This window comes from Trachypithecus francoisi, unplaced genomic scaffold, assembly GCF_009764315.1.
Source record: "Trachypithecus francoisi isolate TF-2019V2 unplaced genomic scaffold, Tfra_2.0 Lachesis_group8, whole genome shotgun sequence".
In the NCBI taxonomy this organism is placed as follows: Eukaryota; Metazoa; Chordata; class Mammalia; order Primates; family Cercopithecidae; genus Trachypithecus; species Trachypithecus francoisi.
In genome coordinates, this window is record NW_022681473.1 from 45,170,928 (window position 1) to 45,183,119 (window position 12,192).

The following is a 12,192-nucleotide window of genomic DNA, read 5'->3' on the forward strand; positions in this document are numbered from 1 at the left end:
GAGGAACTCTGGCACTGGGGGAAGCTCATGGGTCTTCATAGTGCACTTGGCTTCTGCCAAGTCCATGTTCTAAGCTTCAAGCCACAATGAGTGTGCCAAGTGGCTGCTGTCCCACTCCATGATCTGCGTGCTCTGCTTTCCCCAGTCATTCTACTCTCAAATACGTGGCTCTGTGTCCCTCATCTGCTGAACAAATAACTCTAATTTGGGGTGGGTATAGGACAGGCTAGAAGGACTTGCTTCCATAATGGACTCATACAAAATATTCCCTACATTAAAAGAAATTAGAACAGAGTGGGAATAAATGTTTGTTTTTATTCCGGACAGTATTTTTCAATGTTAAAATGCATTTGCCTCAAGGCATGCATAAAGAGTTGCAGAGAAGAATAAAATATTTACTCACAGGCAAAGGCCATGGCTCACGAGGGGCTTCTCCTTGGGAGATCCCTCCTTTCTATGCAGTTAACACTAGATGCAGATGGCCAGAGTCTGAGCAGACCCTAAGAGTGAAGTTCTGGGGCCACTGAGCATGAGGGACAGAGGACAAGGAACCTTGGGGGCAAACATACTCAGCACTCTCTGCTTTCCTATCACTCTAGAATGGGTTTTTCTTAACTGGCAAGGGAGGAAAGACAGATGTGAAGCAAGAAAGCTTCAAAGGCCTTGTTAGAAGGGTAGGTAATGCACACTTACAGGTTAGCCCCGGGCTGGGAAAGAGGCTGCTAGTGAAGGAACAAGAATTTCCTCCAAGGCTTAGTTGAGGGGCAGAAAGTATGAATGGAGTCCTTTCAGAAGCAAGCTCCATTCCATGCAGAAAAGGAAGTGTGCCCTGCCAGTGCCTTGGCCTGATGTGATTTGCTGATGAGGTCAGGCTGAATTACTTCCCCTTGGAGCATCCCATTCTCCAGGCTCTGAAGAAACTGACAATACAAACTTCTAGAATCCAGCCTTCACACCCTACTCTGGGAGCTAGCAGATTTTATCACAGGATAAAGCAGACAGGGGCACAGCATTTGGAAAACCTAAGCCATGAGTTCCAATCTGTATTCCTATCACTTACTGGTTGTGCAACCCCAGGCAAGTCACTTAATCTCTCTGGGCCTCAGTAAAAAGGCAATACGGACACCACTTTGCCCCATTGCACAAGATTGTTTTGCAGAACAAATGGGAGCATTTAGGCAAAAGCGCACTTTAAACAGTGAAGTCCTTCACTCGTCTTGGTTATTATATGACTACAACCCCAGAACCCTGAATGAGAGTCTCATACAGTTCCAGCTTCATACCTTAAAAATGACAGTTTTTACTATGGTGACCTTTTAATCTATTGTGTTAACTATGATTCTTTTGAGAATGAAAGCCAGGGAGTGGGGAGCTCTTAATTATACCAGACCACAGTTGGTAGCCAGTACTGATGTGGCAAGCCAGGATGCAAAGTCACTGTGCATAAACCACTCTGTGTGATGTGTGAAGCAGAGAAACGCCCAAGGGGTGGGCCAGCCCCTCGGTCTCTTTTGGTAATTCAGCTTTAATCCTTCAGCCATGCTTCCCTCTCCATACTAAAGAAACCAAAGGAGAGGCACACACCTGTAGCATGTTCCACTTCTGATTCCAAATGTTCTCAGTGGTGCATGAGAATCAGAGTGTGAGGCTTGGATGAAATAATTCAGCTAGCTACTCACTTTACTTACGGGAAAACAAAGGCCCATAAGGTGAAGTGACATATCTGTAGTCACCCAGCTGGGCAGTGACAAGAGCTAGGGACAGAATCAAGGTAAGCCAAGCAAGGGCTGACATACAAGTTAGTGCCTATTAAGGTTAAGAAAACAATCTCCCCTCAAAACTGAATTCACTGAAGGGAGAAAGCACTGTTAATTATGGGGATGGGATAGATGAAATCTATGTAAGATTTTTTTTTTTTTTTTTTTTGAGACGGAGTCTCGCTCTGTCACCCAGGCTGGAGTGCAGTGGCCAGATCTCAGCTCACTGCAAGCTCCGCGTCCCGGGTTCACGCCATTCTCCTGCCTCAGCCTCCCGAGTAGCTGGGACTACAGGCGCCACCACCTCGCCCGGCTAGTTTTTTGTATTTTTAGTAGAGACGGGGTTTCACCGTGTTAGCCAGGATGGTCTCGATCTCCTGACCTTGTGATCCGCCCGTCTCGGCCTCCCAAAGTGCTGGGATTACAGGCTTGAGCCACCGCGCCCGGCGTAAGATTTATTTTTAATGCCTTTTACAGTTATCAAGTCATATAGTTTATAACAATAAGAGCTATTATTAACCAGTGTGTATCAGGCTAAGCTTTTTACGTGCATGATCTCATTTAATCCTTACAATATGGGAAGTGAGTAGGATTATCCCTCTTTCACATAAGGGGAAACAGAAGCTCAGAAAGGTTTTATGACTTGTCCAAGGTAATAAACACTGGAGCTGGGATTTGAATCTAGGTTTTCCGACTCAGGGTCCAGTTTTCTAACACTGTGTAACTTGGCTTACTTGTATAGCCATCATGTTTTATTTATTAAGCTAGCTGGTAGGTATTTGAGTATTCTTTATTTTTCTGGGATGTCAAATATTCCATGATGCATTTTTTTTTAACCATGCGAGAAAAAAACAAGAGGAGAGGAACTAACAATTCAGCATAGCCAGAGGATCAGGGGTCATCCACTGCAAAAAGTAGGCATGTTCACATCAGCACCCTCCATAACCTACCAGCCCAATCCCAGTGCAGACAAACAGAGCCAGTCCTGTTGTATTCTCTACCTACCATGGTCATTTAGTCGTTTACTGATCAGAATGGCCATTGTTCCCTAAAACATTTCTTTTTTCTTTCATTTGTCAGAGACTACAGTGCTCCTCCAATAAATATACTTCCTTTTAGGAGGCAGCATTTTTATAACAAAGATCTCTCATTTTTTGGAGCCAGAAAAACTTGTGGTTAAATCTCTACAGTCCATCATTTATACACTTTGAGATTTTACAGGATTCAATCTCTCTGAGCCTCGGTTTTCTTCTTTAAAATGAGCATATGTCCTACTGTACCTTTCCTATAGGATTGTTATGAGAATTAATTGAAGATTAAATGAGAAAATGAGGCCGGGCATGGTGGTTCACTCCTGTAATCCCAGCACTTTGGGAGGCTGAGGCAGGCAGATCACAAGGTCAAGAGATCGAGACCAGCCCGGCTAACATGGTGAAACCCCATCTCTACTAAAAATACAAAAAAATTAGCCAGGTATGGTGGTGGGCACCTGTAGTCCCAGATACTCGGTAGGCTGAGGCAGGAGAATCACTTGAACCCGGGAGGCGGAGGTTACAGTGAGCCGAGATTGTGACACAGCACTCCAGCCTGGGTGACAGAGCAAGACTCCATCTCAAAATAAATAAATACATAAATAACAAATAAAATAAAATAAACAATAAATGAGAAAACGAGTGCACCTAGGATACTGCCCAACTCTGTACTTCCCTTTTGGCTGAGAAAATGTGGCCATTTTACCTGTAGCCTCCTCAGAACCCACTACAGAGCTCTTCACCCAAAGGAAGCCTGAGAAGTGGTCCATTCTCTCTGCTCATCCCTGTATGCCACAGTCACTGGTGACCAGAAAGGAAAATCACGAATGATCTAACATTAGAGAAAACGCAATGGTAATCTTTCTGGTTTTTAAAACAGTTTTACTGAAGTGTAATTTCATAAAATTAAGTGTACAATGTAATGATATTTAGTAAATTTAGCAAATTCTAGATTTAGAAAGTATTTCTATCATCCTAAAAAGATTCCTTGTGCTCATTTACAATCAATCCCCAAACCCACTCCCAGGCAACCAGTGATCTGCTTTCTGTTTCGACAGATTTGCCTTTTCTGGATTATTTCACATAAATAGAATCATGCAATACAGATGGTCCCCAACTAGCGATGGTTTTACTTACAATTTTTCACCTTCACCATGGTGTGAAAGCAACAGACATTCAGTAGAAACTGTACTTCAAGTACCCATACATCCCTTCTGTTTTTCATTTTCAGTATAGTATTCAATAAATTACATAAGATATTCAACACCTTATTATAAAATAGGCTGTGTGTTAGATGATTTTGCCCAACTATAGGCTAATGTAAGTGTTCAAGTGTTCTGAGCACATTTAAGGTAGGCTAGGCTGAGCTATGATGTTCAGTAGGTTAGATGTATTAAATGCATTTATTTTCAACTTATGGTGGGTTTATCAGGGTAAGTTGAGGAGCATCTGTATATAGTTTTTTGCATCTGGTTTTGTTTGTTTGTTTTGACACAGAGTCTCACTTTGTTGTCCAGGCTGCAGTGCAGTGGCATGATCCCAGCTCACTGCAACTTCTGCCTCCTGGGTTCAAGTGATTCTCCTGCATCAGCCTCCCAAGTAGCTGGGATTATAGGTGCGTGCCACCACGCCCGGTTAATTTTGTGTTTTTAGTAGAGATGGCGTTTCACCACATTGGCCAGGCTGGTCTTGAACTCCCGACCTCAGGTGATCCACCCACCTCGGCCTCCCAAAGTGCTGGGATTACAGGCGTGAGTCATTGCGCCGGGCCTGCATCTGGCTTCTTTTACTTAACATAATGTTTTAAGGTTCATCCACGTTAGAGCATTTATCAGTTTTTATATTCCTGTCATATAGATACACCATATTTTGTTTATCCGTTCACCAATTGATGGACATTATAACTGTTTAATTTTCTTTTCCGATTTCAAAAACTCAAGAGTGCTGAATGTGCTGACAACCACACAGTTTCTACCTTGGGTGGTCTATAACAGACAGTATCCAAAATAGCTAGAATTATATTCTTTCCATATTTCCAAATGGTATTTGTCTGTTCCATGAGGCTTGGTAAGCCAGCTCCACAGGAAGCCTAAAATAAAAACCCCAAAGCCCCACAAGAATGTTTCCCTCATGACATTCCCCAAGGCTTTGGAAAAGGAGTTACTATTTTGTATCTGATTAACCTCGCCCTCTGGACTTCTAGAGAAGGAAAAACATGTAGATTTAGAGAGAACTGACTTGCCCAAGGAGACACTAGCCAGTTGTGGCTAAACCCAAACTGGAGCCCTGTTCTTTCTCTTCCTGTGGCCACTCTTGTGGCAACAGAAAAGCAAATTGCATAGGCCATATTCTCATATTCCAATTTCTATTTGAATTAGTATTGCCTTGACTCCACTTTCTTTGGGTTCGGACTAATCGCTTTCTTCCCAATGGCTGGTCCTAATCTGCATAGATGCTGTAGGTAATGCCAGGAATGAAGAGTAAGATAAATAGGAGTTATTTTCTTTCAATATTTTTAAAGAGAAACTTCAGGCTTGGTTTACAATGGCACAAGTGCTGAAATAATCTAATACAAAGAAACCTGCTTTGTAGGGTATAAGGGATTAAAAGCCAAAGGGAGGGCTGTGCAGACCACAGAGCTACAGAACTCCTATTCAATTCCCTTGAGCCATGGTTGTGTGAGGTTCACCCAGCTGATTAAGGACTGTGGATCCTGCAGCATTGTCCCTGCAGTTGGGCTGGCTGCATAACCGGCATCCACCACTTAACTTGCCGCTCCACTCGTCAGCCCTCCGTGTTCTTGCTGCTCTCCAAGTCTGCCAATGACTCTACCCACAGGAGAAGTGGGATGAGAGGGTGGGAGCAGAGCCTATGGTGCCCCTTCTGCTAAGAAACAGAAACTGAAAGTCCCAGTCAATGCCATACTCAGGTAATATAGGTAGGAGGAAATGGAAACATTCCACCTGCTGCTTTCGCCCTACAGGTCCAGAAAGACCTCCTGCTTTCTAGCTTGGGATGAGAGGAGGAGCAAACTCAGTACCTAGATCTCTGGTCATCAGGGCAGCACACCCAGGACTGAGCTAATCAAATCAGCAACTGGTTTCACTTCAAAGCATACAGTCCTTCCACCTGGAAGGATGTTCCTACTTTTGTGTATACAATGTCTGCAAGGTTTCCCTCCATCATATTAATATTACCTATGCCTGATCTTCTGTTCAGGTTTCCTTTCACCTTCCTTTTCTGTCTGGCAAATGCCTATTCATCCCAAGAAATCTGGGGGGAATCATCACCACTTCTGTGTAGCCCCACTGAGAGCCCCAGGAAAAGTTGATTTGCCTTTCTTTGGTCACCACTGGATCCTGTGCTTACCACTAACACAGCTCTCTCTTATTAACTGGAATCAAGGTTAGTTTAATATGACTGACTTGATTACTGATGTACCCCAGTGCCTAGCACTGGGCCTGGCATACAGGATGGGCCCAGGAAACATTTGCTGAACTACATAGAATATGCCTTACTCCCCAACCTCTGCTTCTCCATTGCAGGAGGATGGGCTCAGGGCCAGATAGCACAAACCCCAGGTGTTCTCAAAATGGCCAGAGACAAAGGCCATCCTTCCTCACAGGGGCAGGTTTACAGATGGCGGTGACCAGTGGTGTGTTCTGGGGAAGGGTTGGTGGAGGATCTTGAACATCACACCAGGGCAAAGGGAGGCCCAAGTTCACAGGACTCTGGCACATCTCCAAGAGCAAATAGATGGGTTCAATCTTCAGGAAAACTGATGGGGCAGAGAGGCCTAGTCCAGGGAAGTTCCCCAAACCAGCAGCACCTCCATGGGGCTCACTTGGGCCTGCAGCCTCTGCCCCCAAGCATCCGCTGTCTGTGCCCTAGAACAAAGGCTCCCTGTGGCTCTCTAGCGGGCGGGTCAAGGCAGGCCTGAGCTGCTGAAATGCTTTCAGGACAGGTGCATACACCCTCCTGAATGCAAACCCAGCTTTAGACTGGGCAAGGGTGGAGATGTATCTATGAGGCCTTCCAACTGCTGATGTTTTTTTCATCAGAGAAGGAGCCTCAGGGCACTCAGTCATCTTCAAAAGGAAAACAAAAAGCATTAAATCCACATTACTTTTTAATACACCACACTGCTTTGCTAGTAGTTATGCAGGTGGATAGAAACATACACAGTAATGTGCATTATTACACATCAGGCCTTTGAATCAGCAGATATGGGTAGTTTAGCCACTGCTGATCTTGTGGCTCTCCTTTTTTTTTTTTTAAACTGTGTAGCTTAATCTCTTTGGGCCTTGGTTTGCTCATCCGTATGATGGGGATAATACTAATACTGACCCCATAAGGTTGCTGGGGATACTAAATAAGATATAAATATGTACAGCACTTAGCTCAGTGACTGACATGTGATAAGTTCTCAATAAATCTATTCCTGTAATTTAACATGATGTCAAATGAGATATTGCCTGTACCCTGAAATTGTGAATAAGGCCAAATTTGAGGATTAAAGGCTCTAAGTACCCTTGCTTGTTATAAGTTTGAGAATGTGGCAGACGTTGGGGCCACTTTCCCAAAGGAATGCAGCAGTTCACACTTTTACCACTAATATATTCATCACTCCCCAACCTCCAAAAAATATAAGAAGATCTAGATGACAGAATGTCATTCTGGGGAGACAATGTTTGATGATCATGGAGAAAGGATATTTTCCTCCCCTCACCAAGGGGGCAAGGTAGCAGAGTCCTTGGGCCCCTTGAAGTCAAGGGAGTGGTAGCTCTGAGAATCGCTCAAAGTGGGGGTGCTGGCAAGAAGGAGGGTCCTGGTATTCCAGTCCCAAATTGGACATCTGCTTAGAAGAGACTTGGCTGATCTGCCTCTTGGCCACCTGAGTGGGGAAAAGAACTGGAGAGAGACTGTCTGGTGGGGGACTGCTGCCAGGTGACAGGAGGCCTTGCAATTCCACCCACTGCAAGTGGAAAATGGAGCCCACACGTTCCTGCCAGTCCTATGGTAGGTATTGGAGGGATCATAAGACTGAGGTAAAAGATCTGGCCAAGTCTCACAGAAGACCACCAGTGCCCTGGGAGCTACATGGGAGTGAGTCCTGGTCAGAAGGGCCTGCTGAGACTACCAGCTGAGACAGTGGCAGTGATGTATACTGAGGACATCACCTTCCCCAGCAGCAGAACTCTGCTTCCTCTGTGTTGCCTCAATTCTGGGGGCTCAGGCACAAGAACAAGGGAAGGGGAAAGGAGAGAAAGTCAAGTCAGCATGTCCCCATCTCTCTTCAAACTCCTAAAGCCATTTGTACTGGAAGGAATGAGGGTAAAGAGCTTTGAGTAGAGTATTGAAGTTTGAGATTGAAGTTTAAAATGAGATTGAAGTTTAAAAATGACCATGACTGAGTCATAAATATGGGCATCAAGTAATTGTAATAACTTGAAGATGACTAAAGAGCTACACATTCTGGCCAAAATATCATTAAGTGAGTCTCGACCCAGCAGGAAGGATGGGGATTCAACACAGCACAGTTAAGGCAGTTACTGAAATACCATAAAACTCCTTCATGGTTATACCACAATGGCTTGATACCACTGGCTACGGTATGCTCTTCCCATGCTCAGAGCCTCCAAGGGTCATCCCAATGTTAAAAAGGGGCAGACGGCTGAGTATCTCTCTGCATGACGTTCCTCCATGGGCTATAACATCTTCTGAAACCATGTTCCAGGTAACCAAGAGTTTAAACCTCATTTCCCTTACCTTTACAAGGCATACTAGATTTTATCCACCTGCTCTCCCAGAAGATGCCATGATCATGAGCTCTGAAATTACACAGAACTGGGTGCAAATCCTGGCTCTGCCACTCTCTAGCTACGTGCTTCAGGGATGTCACTCATAACCTCTTTAAACCAAAGTTTCTTCATCTATAAACTGAGGCTGTCATAAACTCCAACTTTAGTTGTGAGAACTGAAGCCAATACAGATAAAAACCTTCAAAGCACAGTTGGTACTTGTTCATTCAACAAATACTTATTGCATAGATTCTCTATGCCTTGGGGTACAGAGAGGATGGGGCAGATGGGGAGAACAAATGAGGCAGAAGTCAGGACAAGGGGTAGGTAGCTGAGTGGCTAGTGGTCACTCCCAGCCAGGCAGGATGAAGCAGGCCTGCAGAGTCTGCATACCCAAGAGGCCCTGCTGCCACTTGCTGCCAAGCACACCTTGTAAAAGTCCCTGCTTGTGCTCTGCTGGGGGACACAGGCCTGTGCCAGGAGTTTAATCACTCCCAGAAAGTAGGAGGAGCATGCCCTGCCACCTACCAGCCAGCATAAGAACTCTGTACCAGGAGGAAATCATGTGCGCCTCTGAATGGGAATTTGCATCTGCCTATGCCCAGTAAACCCCCGCCCCACAGCAAAGCATATTCCACATGTCAGCCAGCCCTGATCTTATCCCCATGGATGAGGGTCTGTACCCCAGGGCTGGGGAATCCTCTGGAATGAGGACTGACCACACGACGACTGCTTCTGTGACCTCTGGAAGCAGTGTGTCCGTGCCTGACTGGGAACAGGTCCAGCACATCAGAGTTCCTACAATTCATCAATTGGGAATTCCTACAGTCCCAATGAGACACAACACTCCCACTAGGCACTAATCATGGCCATTTATATTGCCCACCCCCAATACCAGAAGAGACTACCACTCAGAAACGCAGCCCGGAGAACCAAGCTTTCACCGTGTAGCAGAGCAAAGGCAAGGAACAGGTCCCAGATGGAATCCATCATGCCTGCAAACTTACCTGCTCCATTTGGCTGTTTGCTTTCTCATTGTTCTCCTCTGCCCCACCCTGACCACCAGAGTCCATGCTAACAGGCATCCTTTCAAAAAGCAGTCTCACTAGGGAAAGGCACTATCGTCTGAAGCCCAAACTGCTTTACCTGTTCTGGGAAAACTGGAGGCAGGTGCAGCCTAATGAGCTTGGGAGGATGCCTGGGCCTATGGCAGCTCTGAGCTGGCAGCTGCTTGTATTTACAAACAGGAGAGAGCGTGAAAGTTTCAGGCTGAGATGTTGTCTGAGGTGGCTGAGAATTCAAACCAGCCATCTCCAGACCAATAACTAACTTAATAGCAAAACGCTGGTGAACTAATGTGCTAATTAGCCACCAAATTTAAGTTAATTAAAAACTAATCACGATGTAAAAATACAGTGTTGCATTAATAAATCACATGCTTTTTATAAGAGCAAGAAAAAATGCTGCTTCCTCTAATAAAGTTAGAGATAAGGATTAAGCATTTCTCCCTGGGAACTGTACAGCTGAAATACGTTCTGTGGTGAAGCATGCTCTCTCCCATAGATAAGGCCTAACTTGATAGTTAACTGAATTACTAGACAGGTGAATCAAACCAGCATTGTTTAAGCAAGTCTTTCTCAAATAGGATAGCTTTCCCTTCACTACCCTCTCAGGGTCTTGCAGAGGCAGCTGGTATGGGTGAATCCACATTCTTGGAGTGAGTCTTTGGTGAGTAATAATGTTGGCATCCTCAAGTCTAGGCAACCATTGAGGAACCTAAAGGAAAACAAAACCAGAGGAGCCCACCAACATCCCTTGTCTTAATTGTGTTAATATCATTCATAAGTAACAGGTGGGCATTTCTAATCATGAGGCAGCTTCATGACAAGCGCTCTGACTCACCTTCTGCAGACAGCCCCTGGATGTTTATTCCCTTAGCTGCCAGGAAATTCAAGCAGGCATCTATGTTTTCAATCTAGGGGGGAAAAACAACAATATACACTTAATAAATGTTCACACTCTCCAGAGCCATCTCTTATTAGGAACAATGGGAAAACAGAATGCTGTAAAAACGGCCGACAGATGAATGAACGCAAGACAGGACTCTTTGTCTGTACTTGCACAGGAAAAGTTTACCTAATATCCCAACCACATAGTGCCAAAAGTCGAGGCCTTGCATTGCTCACAGCTGCCAAAAATAACCAGGGTGGAATGGGAGCTCTCATCCTGGTCACTGCCACCACCGGTGCAATCCTGAAAACTTGAGCAGTTGCCAGAAAAATGGAAGCGGGGAAAGGTTTAGTGGACACACCCATCTACCAGCAGCTGGGAGAAATTTCCAGCCACCAAAGAGGCAGGCAGTCAAACGTACAAACAGTGAATGGGAGTTTTAGCGGGAATCTGGGTAGCATTTACACACAAAATTTTCCGGATGGGAGGCATTACAGATGACTGGGGACGGCTGTGACCTCCTGAACCCCTCTGTCCTTTGTGCTTTCTGTGACAAGAAGGGACCCACCAGAGTCTGTGAGATCTCTTAGGTTTGCCAGGGCTGACGCCACAGCCAAGGGCAAGCCAGTGTCCAGCCTTCCCAAAAGAACAATTAGGTCATTCCCAAGAGGCTAATTTGACTTCAGTTGTCAGGGCTAATTATTGTTTGGTTTAAAGGAAAATGTTCTGGCTTGATTAATGTCAATGGGTACCATAAGTAAAAGAAATTGCTTTAGACTTGGCACAGAGATCTTTGAATTTCACACAATTTGCATTTAACAATGGGGACCCCACTCATTCCCCTCCACCATCACCCTACCCCTCATTACTTCCCAGGTTCCATCAACATTCCTATGAACTCAAATCAGTACTTAACCCATGGAATTTATTTTGAACTAATAAATGATAGCCTTCCACAGTATACATGTGACCCTTCCTGTTTCCTCAACCCCAAGCAATTTCCCAATGCTCCTTCATAGCCACAGAAAATGTAAAGTGTCTACATTTAAGAGCTCTAATTTGAGTAGAGTCTAGCTCCAAGGCAGTCTTCCTGAAGTTCACATCCACCCGCCTACTGACATTTGGCATTTTATGACTTATCTACTCCCAGTCTTTACATCTTCCAAGGACTTTAAACTAAGCTATGGGACACCTGAATAAAACTGCACCCGTATTATAGACTCTACTTGACCCTGAGCTTGAAGTTACTCCATCCTTGCATTTTTAGCACAGGTTCCCATCTCCTTTCCAACCTCCATCTCACACTTCAAGGGTCCTTATCTGGAAGACATTTTCTCATCTCTAGATAAAGGTGCAGAATGCAACTTGCTGCAAACTAAATGTTGATGCTATGCATTATGCCTGCCATCATTGCAGAAAGTCCTTTCTTATATACATGGAGGAAAGGTGAGCTTTCTTTTCATCTTTCCTGTCCTCTGTCCAGCCCCAGGGATGACCGCTTTTGATGGTGTTGGTTTTAGCAAGTATTATGTGAGGGAGAAAGTGAGGTAAGGAGGTCAGATTTCTGACCAAGATTACACAGGTCAATGTCAATGGCAGAGCTGGGTGAGAAATCAGGAGGTCCTCCTCCCTGTCATACACAGGAGCCTGCAT

The 12,192-nt window shown here is 44.9% G+C and overlaps 1 protein-coding gene across 9 annotated transcripts in view; it reads right to left on the reverse strand.

Annotated features, from left to right (window-relative positions):
• The window catches only part of NAV2 (neuron navigator 2), a 416,403-nt gene that overhangs the window by 247,280 nt on the left and 156,931 nt on the right, over positions 1 to 12,192 (reverse strand). For all 9 annotated transcript variants that reach the window (XM_033208089.1, XM_033208086.1, XM_033208095.1 and 6 more), the window contains exon 4: positions 10,492 to 10,564. In XM_033208089.1, coding sequence (XP_033063980.1) covers positions 10,492 to 10,564 — 73 coding nt within the window. The remainder of the gene's footprint in view (positions 1 to 10,491; positions 10,565 to 12,192) is intronic.